The sequence below is a fragment of the Rhinoderma darwinii genome, chromosome 1 (genome assembly GCF_050947455.1).
Source record: "Rhinoderma darwinii isolate aRhiDar2 chromosome 1, aRhiDar2.hap1, whole genome shotgun sequence".
Taxonomy (NCBI): Eukaryota; Metazoa; Chordata; class Amphibia; order Anura; family Rhinodermatidae; genus Rhinoderma; species Rhinoderma darwinii.
This window is the reverse complement of record NC_134687.1, coordinates 406,805,934-406,824,848: the sequence shown is the minus strand read 5'-3', so window position 1 is coordinate 406,824,848 and position 18,915 is coordinate 406,805,934. Positions and strand designations below refer to the sequence as shown.

The following is an 18,915-nucleotide window of genomic DNA, read 5'->3' as shown; positions in this document are numbered from 1 at the left end:
TTTGCCCTCTTCGCAACTGTGTTTTAAATGCTGCATGGTGCAGAGTGTTCTACCGCTCACTCTGTATTGCTGTATTCAGCTGTCAGTGTGCAGTGTTAGTTCACGATGATGCATCCAGCCTTATACCACCCGGTTCAGTGTGTTTAGGGTGCTTGGTAATAAACTGCTGTGCAAAGATGAGTATGACAAAAGGGTTGAGACCGTTCCAATGTTGCTTAACAGTGGTATGTTGTTTAGATTATGTTCCTAAATGAGTAAAGGTAGATAGGCACCTACGGCCTACAAGGCACAGGGAACATGATGCAGGCTGGCCTGATGCTGTGACATCATCACGCCTGCCTGCGCCATGCCCCAGTCACCAGGCCATAAGAGGCCAGTAGCCTGAGCTGCTGTGTTTATTGTGTGAACGGGGCTAGTTGAGTATTCATTTTATTATTTTTCGACGGCACTTAATCTGTGTGGGAACACAAAGGGCACACTTAATGTGGGGAAATAAGGGGCACTTTAACTGAGTGGAGGGCACTAAGGGGGCTCCATTAGTTTGTAGGGGCCGTACGTGGACACTATTACTGTGTAGAGGCAGTGAGTGGGCGCTTTTACTGTGAGGGGCGCGCAATTAGGGTATGTGCACACACACTAATTACGTCCGTAATTGACGGACGTATTTCAGCCGCAAGTCCCGGACCGAACACAGTGCAGGGAGCTGGGCTCCTAGCATCATACTTATGTACGATGCTAGGAGTCCCTGCCTCGCTGCAGGACAACTGTCCCGTACTGTAATCATGTTTTCAGTACGGGACAGCAGTTCCACGGAGAGGCAGGAACTCCTAGCATCGTACATAACTATGATGCTAGGAGCCCGGCTCCCTGCACTGTGTTCGGTCCGGTACTTGCGGCCGAAATACGTCCGTCAATTACGGACGTAATTAGTGTGTGTGCACATACCCTTACTGTGTAGGGGTAGTAAGGGGCAATTTAACTGTACTAAGGGGGCTTTATTACTGTGTCAGGGTACTATTACTCTGTTGGAGAATTATTACTGTGTGCAGACACTATGACTGTGCGTGGGGCACCAGTACTTTGTGGAGGCACTAAGCGGCCATTATTACTGTGTAGATGCCATTAAGGGAGCACTATTACTACCTAGGGCACTATCTGTTTGGCACTATTTTCTGGAGGGTAACTATAGTTATGCTGGCAGCAGGATGGGACATTTGTGTAGAGTGTGTGGAGGGTGCTGGAAAAGCGAGGAACCAAAGATGTCTGGACAACAAACTCTGGAGAGACAAGTGGTGGCCAGGAGAAGTCGTTAAAAAGTCTGGGCCAGATGGAGAAGAAACGGGAAAGTGAATGACTCCAATCAGTGAAGATGTCACCTGTGAATCACTGGATTGGACTATATTCACTTACATGGTCTGCGGACTGTATCTGTCACTACATGGTCACTGTACTTTTTACTTAGTAACAGTATAGTCATATTATTCAGTCACTATATGGTGGTAATATGTGGTCATTGTGGGGAGGTATTATTCAGTAACAGTAAGGTGGTATTCAGTCACTGTGTGGTGGTAATATGTAACCATGGTGTGGTGGTATTATTCAGTATCAGTAAGGTGTTATTATTCAGTCACTATGTAGTGGTAATATGTGGTCATGATGTGGCTGTATTATTCACTAACAGTATGGTGTTATTATTCAGTCACCATGGAGTGGTAATATGTGGCCGTATTATTCAGTAACAGTATGGTGTTATTCAGTAACTATGTGGTGGTAATATGTGGTCATAATGTGGCTGTATTATTCAGAGCAGTAAGGTGGTATTATTCAGTCACTATATGGTGGTAATATGTGGTCATGGTGGGGAGGTATTATTCAGTGACAGTAAGGTGGTAATATTCAGTCACTATGTGGTGGTAATATGTAAACATGGTGTGGCAGTATTATTCAGTAACAGTATGGTCATATTATTTAGTCACTATGTAGTGTTAATATGTGGTCATGGTGGGGAGGTATTATTCAGTATCAGTAAGGTGGTATTATTCAGTCACTATGTAGTGGTAATATGTAATCATGGTGTGGCGGTATTATTCAGTAACAGTATGGTCATATTATTTAGTCACTATGTAGTATTAATATGTGGTCATGGTGTGGAGGTATTATTTGGCCCTTGTATAGTGGTATTATATGGTGAATGTATGGTGAATGTGTAATTTAGGAGCTGTACACAGTCCAGCAGACTCTGCTAAAAGGAAGATGCAGCTGCTTTTTTCCTCAAACACTTGGGTACATATTGGACTTTTTCAATATAAGGTACTACATTAAAAATGTTTGAACTTACCAGCCGTTTGGCGCATTCCACGGTGCAAGGCATCACCTGTCTGAGGCATTTTTTGTTCATTTGTTTGAAATGTCACATTGGTGCCAGCCACTAGAATACAAAACAACAACTAATGGCTAGACCGCTCTACCTAAGAAGCAACTTTACAAGGGTATGTTATTGATTTGACATAGCAATTCCAGCGTGACACTGATTTCTGCCGCGGATTGGGCGGTGGATCTTTATGTGGTTTAGCTCAATTATAATTCAGTGGAGCTAATCGTGTCTTTCAGAGAAGAATCCACAGCAATAATCAACATGCTGCAGATTTTAAATCCTCAGCATATTCAATTTTCTGCGCAGTGTGTGAGTAGGGTATAAAATATCCAATACACCTGCATTGCCAGCGGAATGCGAGCAGATTCTCTCAGTATTTAGGCAAGGAATACTTTGCTTAAATCCTAACACAATCCTGAATGTGTGAACAAGGCATAAAATATTAACCAAAAAAGTGTTGATTTCTTGTTTTAAGATTTATAGTTTTAGTGTATGACAGTTTGTGGGTACACACTGGAATTTTTCAGTTTAAGGTAGTAAATTAAAAATAGCTCTCACCAGAGTTTGTTGTTTCAGCTGAGTCACATGACTGCATCCTTCGAGAACGTTGTGGCTTTAGAGGAGGCCGTCGGACTGGGGGTGCACCACCTGGTGACAGGGTAAAAGAAACCGTAAGGTATTAAACTAAGGAAAATAGGGAGAAGGGAGCAAGAAGGGCCTGAGGAATGAATATTGACAGCAAACAGTAAGGAGCAAACCGAATAAATGGATTGAGAACATTAGGATTAAAAACACATGCAGAATGGAGAAATAAACATCAGGAACGTCAGATAGAAGAGAGCGTGCAGTTATAAACTGAAATGAGAAAAAGCGAAAACAGATGCAGCTAGAAAAATATAGACTCTTGGGTCTATAATGTGAGTGAGAGGGTGCAGTGTATGGTGTGCAGTGTTTGCAGTGAGCACTGGGCAGTTCCCACCTCCCACTGGAGGGGCCGCCTCTTTCCCAGGTTCTCTGATTCGAGGTTTAGGCACTGGGATTTCCTTCCTCGTCTCTTCTGGAAATTCGGTATCGCCGTGGCCCCCCCCACAAGACACTTTCCTACCTCGCGGGGCAGCAACTGGCCGTAGTTCTGCAGAAGGGGGGCAGGAATCAGTAAGACCCCCCTGGAAAAACAAGGGAGGGGAAGGTGCAGTGAATGGGATGTAAACAGTCCATGTTATCCTGTTAAATCAGGACAAGTTAAAATATACTATAATGTGGTAAAAATAACATTTCCCATAGAATTTCTATCAGTATGTCATTGTGTGGTACTACATTAATTTTTCCCAACAGTGGGGAGATAGAAGAGATTTGGTAGCAACTTTATCTCCAGCCTTGCCACTAATTTGGAATGGGTATGGACTCAACTTCTACAGTCCAGTTTACATGCCATTTGTACATCTTGCTAACTATTTCTCTATCAACCACTCCATGCTTTCAACGCTTACTTTTTTATCACTAAATTTATTGAGAACGTTTTTTACAAATGGAATTTGAACCATCTTATTTGTTTCTGCTAAAGCATACTGTATACTAAATTCTTAACCTTTTTCTTCACCTGTAGTAACCAACGTTCATTATCCTGTTTGCCCACTCCGCTATCAATGAAGGTAAGTTTTTCTTTCACAGTCTACAACCATGAACCATCTTTTTTTCTGGATTTTTGTCAGTATTCACTTGTATGCACGGATATGTAAAATGATATAGTAGCAATTCTTTCAAAACATGTTTAACTTTTTTCCTGTAAAATTACTTACATACAATGTTAGGGAATTAGCAGATTTTGTACAACTGGTCAAGTAAGGCTCTCTTCACCTCACACCTGAGCTTTCCGGCAGACGTATGTGTCGGGTGTATTGCTCGACGTATACCTCTCATGGAAGGCTCTGACGTATACCACTGAATAGGCCTACAGTGGCAAACCTCACCAATAGGATCCCATGTTAAAAAAACGCATACTGTGTGGTATACGTTTTTTGAGGCATACTTCTGCATAGACGTATACCAGACCGACGATGGCCAAAAGCACTCTGTTTTGTTCTCTGTTGGGTGAAAAGAGCCCTATGGATATGTTTGGTATATACTTCGGGAGCTTTTCCAGCCATATACGCTAAACCTAGGGCACAAACATGATGTAAAAAGAGCCTTATACAGTTATCGTACTAGGTCTGTAACTCTCTACATCACCATAACCAGCGTAACCATCATAGCCCTGCATAAAAACTAGATAAAGCCATTTACCACACGTCACACATAACAACAGCATCGAGCTTAATTTAACAGGTAAATAAAACATATAATAGAGCTGAGGTATAAAGTAATTTCCTTTACAAAAACTTTCATCAGCAAAAAGTATCAAACTAACGGAATGTGCTTAAAGTCTGTCCTTATAGTATGCAGTTTACTCGCAGCATCATGCAATATTCCCATCTATGAATGTCATGGTTTGCATTTTACTACTTTACTGCCTTTTCTGGGGAAGGGTTGGTTTTTTTCACATTATGCGGTTCAGATTTTACTTTTCTAGCAGTGAATGGGTATTTTGTCTTAGAGCTGTGGGAATTCCCGTATAGTATAATATATAACTCCCTTATTTCTGTGTTACTGTATCTAACAATGTTACTATAGCATGCCCTAGTGCGTCTGGCTCTTAAAAGCTATGAATAGTGTTATTACCTCTTCTCTTGATAATTTCTTCTGATTGTTTCTGTCTCCGTTGGAGAAACAAGGCTGTCTGTCCTCAAACGTAGCACCCTCCTCTGAGAGACAGAGAGAGAGAGCGAGAGACAGAGAGAGAAGGGACAGGAAGGTGTAGGGACAATGCCGATACACATAGAAAGCACACATAGTGGGGGAAAATATTGGGAGGAGTACCAGAAAAAAAGACAAAGAGCCAGCATGGATTGAACTGCTCATGAGACTGATAGAGGGGTCAGAGATGTGGAGTGTAACATGTGGAATGTAAGAAATAGTAAAAAGAAGGGATAGATAAGACGGGACAAAGTAAAAACTTACCCCCATCCCCAGAGGAGCGCCTCCTGTCATCAGAAACACAGTTAGTTCCTCCTGCTGATTCCATCTGAAATCATGGTGCATAACTTTTAATTCAACATCAACGGATCACCACATTATATTTAGTACAAGTAGTAGATCTTAAAAAATAGTATCAGTTTCTTTTCCTAGTACTGGTTTATGGCATCAGTACTGTGAAGGATAATTTATTTGCTTATATTCTCTGTATGAAATTACATTGTGAATTATCAAGCAGGATGCCGAATTACTAAGATATGTATTATGTGAAAGTGATGATAATGTTTAAATGATTTAGTTTCGTGCAGCAGCCATCTTGTCTGGAGTTCCCATCTTGGTTTTATTGTAGTGAATAGAAAAGTCATTGTTCGTATAATACAAGTAATGTTGATTTCGTATGTTTTATCTTTGACCTTGGTTCCCATGTGAAGTTGGACAGGGAGGGAGATGGGAGGGTGGCAAGTATGCGTGAAGGAAGGTCTCCCATCTCCACGAGGACATTCTGTCCAAAAGAGATTAGACACCTGCAAAACCTGATGTGTGAAGAATTATAATGATGTATCTGGGATGTATTTTATTGTATGCTTTTTACTGAATAACAAATATTGTTATATTGTCTCTGATTGGTTTACCTCAAGCCTACACCCCTTCTGAATTTCAGTTTAACAGTTTGAGTTTGGTAATAAATCCTTCAGAGGAGCATTTTGAACATATCAGAGTGTCTGTGTGTTTTCTTCTCCTCTCTCGATATATATCGGTGAAATATCCTAATTAGGATACTGACTAATGGAGTCTGGCCTTGAGAGTCTTTTTGGACTCGTTTAAATTTCAGTCTAATATATTTTGAGCGATGGATTTCCACGACAGTAATGGTGCCGATAAAACCCGGGAAGATTGCACGTCTGATAAGCTGTCACTGGAGAGGTCTGGCTTTGCATCTGTGAATTACAAAAAACCGCGGTAGGTAAGGAGCTTATTCTTACACCATTCACACAAGTATTGTGTAAGCCTTGGAATCTAGCTGTCAGACGTCACTTCTTTATGGACGAGGCTCCTTAGTCAGAACGGGTTGAAAGATGGATCCAAAAAGGTATGTTGAAGCTTTTTGTGTGATGAAGGATTGCAGGTGTGTACGTGATCTTAAACTGTTGATATGAAAGACATGAGATAATTTTTTCCAGCTATTACATTGTTAACAATTGTGAGAAGTGTAAGACCTCCGCCTTTGGAATGCAGTGACGTAGCGCATGGCGGAGAGAAGTCGTAACTCACATGTGAAGTATTTGAAATGAAAAGATTGTAGTCTGGACTGTGAGGAAAAAACAAAACTTCTGCCTGCTGCTTTGTTGTAGCGTCATTTGTTATTTAGTTGTATAAAATTGTTGAGGATTAATAGTTGATCTGTTACCCGTTTGTCTGGGATTGTAGTTGGGAGGTATTGACTGTTTGTAGGTGAGAGGACAGTTGGATAGTTGTGAGTAATATCCTGTAGTACCACAGGGGCTTCAATGGTTAAGTCCTGATAATGTAGAATCCAGTGCAAGGAGAAGCAATTGTGTCTATATTGAATTTGCACTCAATACCATTACCCAGTGCAACAGGGAAAACTTTGAATACTGTATTAGAAAATCATTTATATTTTCCTAACTTATTGCCAGACAGTGATATTGTGTGTAAGGGTCCATAAACCAGTTGTATGCATTGCCAGACTGGCATAAGGTGGGAATCAGTACAGACTGATTTCTAGCACATGTGATAATCCGGCATATACACTTTGATGTAAAATAACATCCAAGTAATTAAGTCTGTAGTAGTATAACATCAGACCGCTGGATTGAATACTGTTGTAATATAACATCCTGTATTCAATGAATGACCCTGACACTTACCCCAGGTGCCACCTGTGTCGTAGTAGTAATTACAGTGAAGGACATTGGTATTGGCTCAGACCCATAGCCCGTAAAGAAATTATCACCAACATACATAACAGCCCCCTAAACTACAACCCACAGAGTGAACGGCTGAGCAGGGAGGATAATATATATATATATGTTACCAAATATAATTTGCATGTGAAACCATTGCAAAGTGCTAGAGGAAAGAGTTTGGGATATATGCTACATCACGGGCTGTATGAACTGAAAGACACACCCCGGCAGCAAGTGTTCTGCATAAGTGAAGTGACCAACTCCTGCTTGAATCAATGGAGGTTCATGAATGTCGATTGTGTTGAAGAATTTGCTCTTGTAATTGTTGATTGGCAGCATTTTGTCTGTTCTTGATGTTCAATCCAGTGAGGGATCAGAGGATCCTACTGCTAGAATGTCTGGAGGAACGACTTTTGATATCGTATTGGTAAGACAGTCTAGGAGATAGACTGGTCTGAGATATCTGTCGGCAAACGTGGCGTGGCCTGTTTGCCTGGAGGTGGGGGATTTACCGGAAATCACCCTACTGCTCTCCGACCATGGGGTCAGGAGGAAGTGAGACAAAGATGCTTTTGGGCACTGGTCCCGGCCAACATTAGAATGAGCAAAAGGAGCTGGGGCTTTAATTGTAAAGTATGTGAAGGCAAAATAACACACTGAAAAAAGGACAAAGCAGGTGATTACAGGTAGTTACAAGTAAGATGATGTGAGAAAGAACAATTTAAAGGAACAGTGTCACCAAATATTTTTTTTTTATATCAGTTTTATGTTAAGGTTTTATTAAAAACGTTTATATTTATTTGTGTGTTTGTTTGTTACTTTTTTCTATTTTTACACTTTTTCTTCCCTATGGGGGCTGCCATTTTTTTTTCCATTTCTGTGTGTGTCGATTAACGACACATACAGACATGGAATACGGCAGCTCCAGTCCCATAGGGAATGCGAATGGGGCCCGTTCCATCCACTATGGTGTACGCCGTGTGTGTGGGAACGGCGCATGCGCCGCTCCCACACAGTCCAATTTGAAATGCGCGCCGTCCGGCGCCATTTTCCTGTGGACCGGAAGTCGCGGCCGGACAGTAAGATTACTACTTCCGGTCGCGGCTTCCGGACTTGTGCACATGGAGCAGCGGCAGCAGACGGAGCGGACGGACCGGAGGGAGCGGCGGCGACTGGAGCAGGTAAGTGATTTCTGTGTATGTAAGTGTTATACTGTGTGTTTACTAGTGTATGTAAACCTTCTACACTGTGTGTTAGCTCAAAAAATGGCGACACACAGTGTAGGAGGTTAGACCGTTCAAACCCCTCGTTTCTCCCGGCACTTGCCAGGATAAAGGAGGGGGGGATTCTGAGAGCTCACTAGAGCGAGGGATTTTTTTCCCAATTTTGCAGCATAAAGCAATGTGGTTGCTTTACCACATGCAATGCTGCAATTTTGGGAATTGCTCCATCTAGTGACCAGTGCTGGGAAATATTATAAATTGAATCCAATTTATAATATTTCCTGACAAGTGAAAAAAATAAAAAAATTTAGAACAATGTTTAATCACCTATACACTAATTGTTTAACTAAAAAAAAACAAACATGTTTTGCTGGCAACACATTCCCTTTAAATACAGGTGTAAATGTTCATTGGAAGAGTGAAGAAAACGGAGCAGCCAGGTACATTGCAGTGACTAACGTGGGTCAGAACGGGGGGAGTGTAATGTGAACATGTGTGATGTGACATCTGTGTGATGTGTGATACATGTGTGATGTGATGAGACATCTGTGTGATGTGTGTAATGTAACATGTCTGAAGTTTGAAACTAATGGCCACAATAAAAGCAGAACTATATTGTATGTTTCCTATTTTTAACAGCAGTAATGTCTAAAAATGTTAGTGTTTTGTGTATGGGGTTAAAATCAGTTCCACTTTTTTTCATTTTTTTTTTATGTAACGTGTCTTATCTTCGCGCACGCGCAGTCGTCTGTAACTACACCAAGTGAGAAAAATATTACAGCCGGCTGGATCTGTTTGTAAAAAGATAAAAGCTATACTGCATATTAATGTGTTATAGTGTGATAAGATTTAATGTTGGAATGTTTTGATGTTAATTCAAATGAATTAAAATACAGATATTGTGAGACACGGGGTTTTGAAAATGTATGTGCCCCCTCTGTTCCCTATTTTTATGTACAGCTTATTGGTTTGCAGTAATTAATATTACCAGATATATTATTTTCTGTGTTATTGAATAACTAATTACATTTGTCTTGTTTTTTTTTTGTTTTCACACATGAGGCACGTGCTATGGTGCTGCCTAAATGTTATTTTTGAAAATCTGAGATGTTTTACAGGTAAATGGTTGCAGGTCATTTTAAAGATAAAATGTATTTTTGTCAGGAGAAAGTAATCTTTTTTGTTCCAGGCTGTTGTGTACTACCGGGGGTTAAACTAGTGCCCCCCCCCCCCGATAGAGTGTCTAATTTTATTATGTTGATATGTAGTTTTGAACCCTGCTACATTACTTTCACAGAGTCCAAATAGGAGGGAATGTTGAAGGGACTGATCAGGTAGTTTTGTTTTGTGTTTTATTTTGTTTTGAATTAATGAATTTGGTTCTAGGAGATCTACAAAATGTGTATGAGCTTCAATGAGTAATCCAGATTAAATGTGTATGACAGTAACCTACATTTTGAGGTTTTTCTGTGTAGATGGTTCCAGATCCTTCCAGAACGGTGAATATGGCACTGGGTAAGCTGTGCTGTAGTCTCCACCCAATATGAGGTATTGTGTAAGAGACCATCCCCCTCCAGCAAATTTACACAGGAGGCAGAGGTGACGTCACTCACAGATGAATCTTTACAGATTTAGATGGGGAGAAGGCAAAACAAAAAATTGTTTGAATATTGTTTATTTTATGCCAGATTTCAGTAATATATTTTGTTTGTTTTTGTATTAATCAGGTATTTACAGGACCTGGTTGATGGGATTTACAAGTGTTCTGGATCATCAGATAAATGTGGAACAATAAAACTCCACCCTTTTGAAATGTTCTATCTATATGTGACATGGGTTTCCAATGTAAATTTGTAATGTAGACATACTTTATCATATACAGCATGTGTAGAACAGGATACGAGGCACAAGGTAAATTACCCAGAAACCACTCTCACCTTCTTGTTCATCTCAAGGAGCAGACTTGGAGGTGCTCGCTGAGGCTTGTAACCTGGCAGAAGGTAAGACGGCCGACATATACACTGACTCTAGGTACGCTTTTGGCATCGCCCACAATTATGGGCCCATTGGTAGTAGGAACTTTATTGGATCATTGGGTAAGCCAATTGAGAGAGCAAGAGAAAACAGACCTGACAACAAGGGTATGTGCAGCCAGGTATCAGTAAATTGGCTTGTCCCTGGATACAATAATGCCACCACTAGGTTTGTAGCAGCCAGCATGATGTGCGCACGGCGTGACATAGGTAAAACAGCAAAAGTACCTGTGAAAAGTGCAGCCCGGCCAGATTAACAGTCCCAGCGACTGCAGAACATACAACTACCCGAGGTAGAAGTGTATGACAATGTGCTCGTGTGTGTAGACCTGTTCTCAGGGGGGCCTGAAGCCCGGCCTGTATTTTCCCCACTGCAGACGTTGTGTGTAAGGGACAGGGGAACAATGTTATCCCAAGTATTGACCTGATGTTTGTACAATAAGATATCAGCAGTTCTCCAGATGTTATTCCAAAGTTAGTTTGTTTAATAATTGTATTTAAGAAGTGTTGTGGGAATATTAAATACTGAAGTTAAGTTTCATGTAAAGTTCTGGACCAGCCTTAGCATTGGACTATTAGAGTCATGCGTCAGATAAAAGGTACAGAAGCAGAATATTCCCATTTGAAAACATTTTTAGTTATTTGTTTGTTGTCGTTGTTATAGTGAAAGGAAAATTCTGTGCAGTGTTTGTGTGTGTGTGTGTATATATATATATATATATATATATATATATATATATATAAAGAAGAAAAATGAGTTTGCATGTATCACTTCTAGTTATTGCTCAATGTGAACGTTTGATGTAAAGATGTTATTTGTTAATGTTTTTCTTCAAATTAATTATTTGATTAAGATCAATTAATGTTTATACAATGAAAAAGTTTGTTCTCCACAGGAAGAGTCCAACTGGGAGCGGAAGGCGTGAGAACCAGATTCTAACAGAATGTGGACGGATAAGGGAAGGTGAACCGGTAACACCCAAGGCACTCTTGATGGCTTTTGCATTGATGGTGTATGACCTCACATATGCCCCAAGACTGCAAGGATCGATTTGGTAAGATCTAATTGGTATGTCCCAGGCTTTACAGCTGTTGCTGCTAAATTCTGTTAGAGCTGTTGGATTTGCCTACAGAACAGTCCTGGCAGACCGGTGCCAACCTTATCATACCCGCCTCCCACGAAGAGAACAGACCTTGAGAGGCCTTCCCATGCAATATAAATTAGAGTAAGAAAAATTGGTTTGCGACATTTGTCAGATAAACATGTGGAATCTGTGTATATTTTGGTGAGCTGGAAATGTTCCAGGCAATCAGCTCAGATCAAGGTACAAATCCTGCTGGAAAGCGTGACACCAAGTGCAAATGAAATGTACCCAATAATTACACATCTTCTAGGTGCCATGTCCATTGGAGCAGAGAAGTTTTTCTTATATTAAAGGTGTTTGTTTGTTTGACTTAGTTTAAGGGCCTGACATTGTTATTGTATGTACTTAGAACAACTTTTATAGTACGTAGATGTTATCACCAGATTAGTATTTATTTTAACAATTGACAAGGGTTGGGGGTCCCCAGCAAGTGCCAGTAAATATGAACTAAAAGATTTTTAATACGATGAACTCCATCACTGAGGTGCGGCAGGCGCAGCCGGAACCAGTACAATGCATTTGTCATGAACTGACGGCAGTGTCACAATTCCAAGCAGCCGCCCAGACAAGTAACTTACCGGAGGAAGACAGATGAGCGGAGGGTTTGTGGTGGTCATAATAACACTCCACTAATCCGCCTACATGGGATCTCACCCCAGGCTCACAGCATGAGTTGTTGTGTACAGCCCGGTGACGTAAACTAAAAGAGACGGGGTCTGAAAGATGAGAAGGACCAAACCAAGTCCTGATGACATCAGCAAAGTTCAAAGTAAAGACCAAAGACCTGAGGGAATCCGTCAGCAGTATCAAGTGTTTTAATCAGAAGACAGGAGAAGAAGAGGACGATGATGTACATGACTTGTCAATACACTGGTGGGACCCCATACCCTAACCGGACATTGGTGATGGCATCATATTAGTTGTGGCCCTATTGAGATATTGCTTGAGTTTCATAATCATAATATATAATTTCTGTAATTTAATATGAGAAAAAGGGGGGTTTGTGAAGGATGATTTATTTGCTTATATTCTCTGTATGAAATTACATTGTGAATTATCAAGCAGGATGCCGAATTACTAAGATATGTATTATGTGAAAGTGATGATAATGTTTAAATGATTTAGTTTCGTCGAGCAGCCATCTTGTCTGGAGTTCCCATCTTGGTTTTATTGTAGTGAATAGAAAAGTCATTGTTCCTTTAATACAAGTAATGTTGATTTCGTATGTTTTATCTTTGACCTTGGTTCCCATGTGACGTTGGACAGGGAGGGAGATGGGAGGGTGGCAAGTATGCGTGAAGGAAGATCTCCCATCTCCACGAGGACATTCTGTCCAAAAGAGATTAGACACCTGCAAAACCTGATGTGTGAAGAATTATAATGATGTATCTGGGATGTATTTTATTGTATGCTTTTTACTGAATAACAAATATTGTTATATTGTCTCTGATTGGTTTACCTCAAGCCTACACCCCTTCTGAATTTCAGTTTAACAGTTTGAGTTTGGTAATAAATCCTTCAGAGGAGCATTTTAAACATATCAGAGTGTCTGTGTGTTTTCTTCTCCTCTCTCGATATATATCGGTGAAATATCCTAATTAGGATACTGACTAATGGAGTCTGGCCTTGAGAGTCTTTTTGGACTCGTTTAAATTTCAGTCTAATATATTTTGAGCGATGTATTTCCACGACAGTACATACCTCCTTCCATGCACGGACTCCATCCATTCCAGGAAGGGGAACTCCTCGTACTCTTGCAGGCTGCACTTCCAGTGGCTGCTCACAGGACTAAAAACAAAAAAATAAGCATTTTTATGGTATGGTCTCTTCATTATTGTCCAGTTATCTAAGTTTCTTATTTCCCTGAATATTTTCTTTCCATCATTAATGCTTTATTGGGCATTAATTTTGTGCACTTACCGGTGTCCCTCTGCCTGGCAACCCCCTCACTCCTCCCATACTGTGGAGTTCAGCACCGTTGCTGACTGGTGTCCCATTAGTAATTGGAAAGTTCTCCAGTTTTATGTGGTCTGAAGGTTCAGGACCAGGGGAAGGTGGAGGCACAGCTCTCCCTCTGTCTCGTTCTCTCTTTGGGGTTCGGCTTCTGCGGAAATGGAACAAGCTCCGACGCCTTCTTTTTGGGGGAGCATCTGTATCACTTTGTGGTGCAGAAGATACACTGATGAACATGTAACAAGTTAAGTTGCATTACATATAATCTAAAAGTTATATTCCTATAGGGAATTTCTGTGAAGTATTTTATCATACCTGTTTGATTGTGTTAATACTGTCCGATGGAAAAATTCATCCAGGCCTTCATCTATAGCAGGATCAAGGCATTCTAAGTCAGATGCTGGACCTCGGACCTCAAGAATGAAAATAAATAGTCATGTACTCTTTAAATGACTATGTAATGCAATGAATGTCTATTTAATATCATACTCACCTTGCCTCCTCCTGGTGCTCTGCGTGATTGTTGTTTTGGCCTGTCCCGGGTCTGGTGCTGCAGTTTACTCCCTTCTGTGGGTAGTTCAGAAAGACCTTCTAGAGATACGCTTAGAGAGCGAGAGAGCTGACTGCTAGCAGATGAGGAGAGCGCGGGTGGAGAACTGAGTTCCCGGGAGCCAGGGGAACCCAAATCTAGGGTCTTGGGGCTTAATTCCTGCTCACTCACACCTACCAAATGAGGGGCATATGGATTTAGTTAATATTATAATAAAAAATATATATTATTAAGTTAATACGTCTTTTTTTTTTTAGCCATAATAGAAAGTAAAGGGATGTTTTCCACAAAGCATACAGAATGAAGAGGTTTAAGTTGAGGTTGTGCATGAATTTGAGAAAATAGTACATATGAGAGATCTCACTGATAAACGCAGACACGGGCCGGATTTTCCTGCCTTGAAGACGTTTCTTTATTACCATGGTATCCTGTAGAGAGAATATATCATTGAGAATAAGAAAAAAAGGGTTACACCAGTAACTTGATATGGACTAAACTAACTAGAATAGCCACTAAAAGTGGCTTTTCACTTATACTTGGAAATCAATAAAGAAAAGTAATTGCAATTCTCAGACTTTCAAGTGCCGCAAGCAAGCGTTATTTCTTGTTTTATATCAATAATGAAAAGTGGCTCAATATAGACTTATTTTCTCCAAGATGATGTATTGAGTTTATCTCTTCCGACTGGTTGGGCCTAGCCTGGACTATCCTGCTTCTGGCTTGTGACACCAATAAATGAGTTAGTAGACCATGCACACACTGCATAAAAAACAAACCGCATGTCACAATAATGTGAACGCTCATGACTCACAATGCTGGAGTACATCTCTCCCTCATGTGTTTCCTGCTTATTCCTGGGTGATGTCTGTGGGACATATCCCAAAATCCTCTGCTCCTCCTCCATAAGAGCCTGCAGCTGAGATCTATGGCGAGCCTGTCAAGTTTATAAAATGAAGAGATTTAAGGAATATAAATAAATAGATTTTTCTATTGTTTTGTGGAAATGCATTGCACTGATCTTTTTCTGGTTTACCCTCTTGAAATGATGTATTATGTATTCAGTGGCGTAGCTATAGTGGTCGCAGCAGTCGCAGTTGCGACGGGCCCCTAAGCCACGGGACCACGGGGCTTAAATACATTTTCTGTGTCGTGAAGCCGGCACTTCCTGGTTACGGTCACATGGTACACTTAGTATACCATGTGACCGTGACGTCACCTGACACATCTTCAAGCCAGTGAAGTGGAAGAGCTGGTGTGGAGGACTCCAGATGAGCTGCAGAGTCTGTATCGTAATGTAATGTATTGTGTTGTTGTACTGTGTTGTGTTGTATTGTGTTGTGTTGTCTTGTAATGTATTGTGCTGTCTGTGTTTGCGGTGGAGAGGGGGGACGCCTTGAATTACAGCCCCCCCTCCTCTCTCCACCGCAAACTGCACAATACAACACAATACATTACAAACTGTGGGTCGCGTCCCCCTGGGGTGAGGTGTGAAGACCTCCGGGGGGTCGCAAGTCACTCACCGAGGTCCCAGTTCCATTCAATGCTAAAGCAAGGAGCTGATGGCTCCTTGCTCCAGCATTCACTGTGCCCTGAGCGGCTCGACGCAGGCAGGCGCGATGTAGCGACATCATCACGCCTGTCTGCGCCGAGTCACTCAACACACATTGGAGGAGGCGAAGGATCCTCCACCCGGCGTGGCAACGGGGATAGGTAAGTAATTATGTTATTTTTCTATTATGCACATATGGGGGCATTATACTATATGGGGGGCTGATATGGTGGGGGGGCATATACTGCATGGGGGGCTGATATGTCATGGGGGCTGATAAGATGGGGGGCATTATACTGCATGGGGGGCTGATATGGGGGAATTATACTGCATGGGGGGCATTATACTGTATGGGGAGCTGATATGTAGGGGCATTATACTGTATGGGTAGCTGATATGAGGGGCATTATACTGTATGGGGAGCTGATATGGGGGCATTATACTGTATGGGGGGCTGATATGGGGGGCATTATAATGTATAGGGAGCTGATATGGGGGCATTATACTGTATGTGAGCTGATATGGGGGACACTATACTGTATGGGGACAGCTATGTGGTGCATTATACTGTGGGGGCTGATATGGGGAGCATTATACGGAATGGGCAGTTATGGGAGGGCATTATACTGTATCGGGCAGTTATGGGGGGCATTATAGTGTATGCAGCAGTTATGGGGCATTATACTGTGTGGGGGCAGCTATGGGAGCATTATACTGTGTGGGGGCTGATATGGGGAGCATTATACGGAATGGGCAGTTATGGGAGGGCATTATACTGTATGGGGCAGTTATGGGGGGGCATTATACTGTATGCGGCAGTTATGGGGCATTATACTGTGTGGGGGCAGCTATGGGAGCATTATACTGTGTGGGGGCATTATACTATGGGGCTGTTTGGCAAGGCAGCTAGGCATAGGCGCGCGCAGTGGTCTGGTGATGGTGGTGTTGGGGAGGGGTAGGGGGGCCCAAGCTGAATTCTTGCACCCGGGCCCATGAGCCCTTAGCTACACCCCTGTATGTATGTAAAATGTAATATCAATAATAGGTCAGATTAGGGACATGGTTTATTTTACTATGCATGACACAGTCACCAGGTTACCACATGGGTGGACTTTGTGTCTTGTACCTGTGTTCAACGCCAATAAATTAAAGTAAGTGAGTAAATAATCTCCCACAGAACATAGAGATGTATTGTCATTGGATAATATAGAAGATAATGGTTAACAAACACAAATTCTAATCTGTTAGTAAATGCTCACAGGTATGAGGAACCAAAAATAATATAAAAACAAGATAAATACAACTAACATGTCCTTGCAAATGCCTTGTACTATAATGTCCTAGGCACATGCCCTCTTCATGTAATGTAGTCCTGAATATAGTCATTTTGTTTGTATGGCTGGTCTAGCGGGTATGTGCCATTTAAGATTGCCATGGTTAATCTGATTCCATATTAAGACTCCTGTGCCCTGTTATTCTGCCCCATCCCATCCTGACCCTCTTATTGTATCTATTTACCAGCTTTCTATGTGTTCTTTGCATTTCCTGCAGAACTTGCTCCAGAACAGAGTTACTGAGACGTGTCATGAGGGAGAGTTGTGAAGCCCTGGAATGACAGCATATGTAATAATTTCACACAACTTTACAATATAACATGTCGTTCTTCCTCCTGTACAATATACATAGTTTGCCAGTCTGTACTAATGAGGCTAGGTTACCAATTTTAATATATGTCCATATTTTACGACATTTACCATGTATGTTTCTAACTTCATCATACCATTCTTTACAAAGTTTGTACTATTAATCTGAGACCACTATCAGTGAAAATTATAGTTTTTATTTTTTGTTAAAAATATCATGGATCAAAATAAGCTTCCTCCAGGTGTATGTTCACACTTCCACATCCCACATTCAAAGTTCTTATTTGCTGCCTTCTTTCCCTCCCTTAGTAGGGCAATGTCACCACTGGGGCCGTGATGCTTTTTTGCTACATTGTTGGACCCATGGAAAAGAGGAGCCCTGTGCATGTCCACACTGGGATAGCAGACGGCTAACCTGAGTTGGGCGCATCTGCTTTTACTGGGCCCCATAGCAGCTATCTTTCCTGCCCATATGATACATGAAACAAAAAGGTTAACTCTAAATAAGGCTAATGAACAGAGGCATTTAAATTATTATTTTCCATACATTGGTTCTGGTCACAGGGGCATAAAGGAAGAACGTTCATGCTCACTATCCTGAAATGAGGATTAAAATTTGTGTTCTGTTAAGTGAAGGGAATAAGTTATAGGGGTTATCTGGGAAGTGAAATTTTTTTCTTAGGGGCTCCAAATAAAATAAATAAAGCAAAAAAGCAATACTTACCTATCCTCGTCCCCGACGATCTAGCGATGTCGCTCCAGTGGCAGTTTACATGCATATACCATGTGACCGCTGCAGCGGGACAGCGCTGGTTCGCCGTGGGCAAGGATAGGTAAGTATTGCTTTTTTGTTTTATCTCTTTTATTTGCGCCCCTAAGGACATTATTTCTCTTCTTGGATAACCCCTTTAAAGGCTATGTAAACCTTTGACAGGTAATTTTTTTAATAAAAAGGTTGGTGTGTTTGGTGAAACTTCATAAATACTTTTTATTAAAAATTTGTTTTACTTTTTGAGATACAACTGCTCTGTATTCTCTTTACAGAGCAGCTGTAACTAGCGCTATTCACTGAATCCGTCAGTCCCGCAGACCTGACGGGTTCAGTGAGATTGGGTGAGACACGTCCCCCTGTAAACTATCACATGTAAATTCATAACTTAGATGTGATAATTTACAGTTGGACCCTTTATGTCAGAGACATGCAGGACCCGCTGTCACTGAACCCATCAGGTCCGCGGGACTGATGGATTCAGTATAATGCAAATGATACAGCTGCTCTGTATAGAGAATACAGAGCAGCTGTATCTCAAAAAGTAAAACACATTTTTAATTAAAAGTATTTATAAAGTTGTATTTAAAAAAAATTGCAAAGGTTTACATAGCCTTTAGGCTGGATTCACATGAGAGTCTCTGGCCCGTGATATACGGTCCGTATGTCGGCCACA

The 18,915-nt window shown here is 41.3% G+C and overlaps 1 protein-coding gene across 1 annotated transcript in view; it reads right to left on the bottom strand.

Annotated features, from left to right (window-relative positions):
• Nucleotides 1-18,915, bottom strand: part of CARMIL3 (capping protein regulator and myosin 1 linker 3) — a 79,894-nt gene that overhangs the window by 6,075 nt on the left and 54,904 nt on the right. Inside the window, exons 28-39 of the mRNA XM_075828924.1 lie at nucleotides 17,346-17,433; nucleotides 15,090-15,212; nucleotides 14,643-14,706; nucleotides 14,222-14,451; nucleotides 14,044-14,141; nucleotides 13,696-13,954; nucleotides 13,477-13,563; nucleotides 5,432-5,495; nucleotides 5,093-5,175; nucleotides 3,354-3,540; nucleotides 2,933-3,022; nucleotides 2,339-2,428 (exon numbers count right to left, since the gene is read on the bottom strand). Of these exons, the coding sequence (XP_075685039.1) occupies nucleotides 2,339-2,428; nucleotides 2,933-3,022; nucleotides 3,354-3,540; nucleotides 5,093-5,175; nucleotides 5,432-5,495; nucleotides 13,477-13,563; nucleotides 13,696-13,954; nucleotides 14,044-14,141; nucleotides 14,222-14,451; nucleotides 14,643-14,706; nucleotides 15,090-15,212; nucleotides 17,346-17,433 (1,463 nt within the window). The remainder of the gene's footprint in view (nucleotides 1-2,338; nucleotides 2,429-2,932; nucleotides 3,023-3,353; nucleotides 3,541-5,092; nucleotides 5,176-5,431; nucleotides 5,496-13,476; nucleotides 13,564-13,695; nucleotides 13,955-14,043; nucleotides 14,142-14,221; nucleotides 14,452-14,642; nucleotides 14,707-15,089; nucleotides 15,213-17,345; nucleotides 17,434-18,915) is intronic.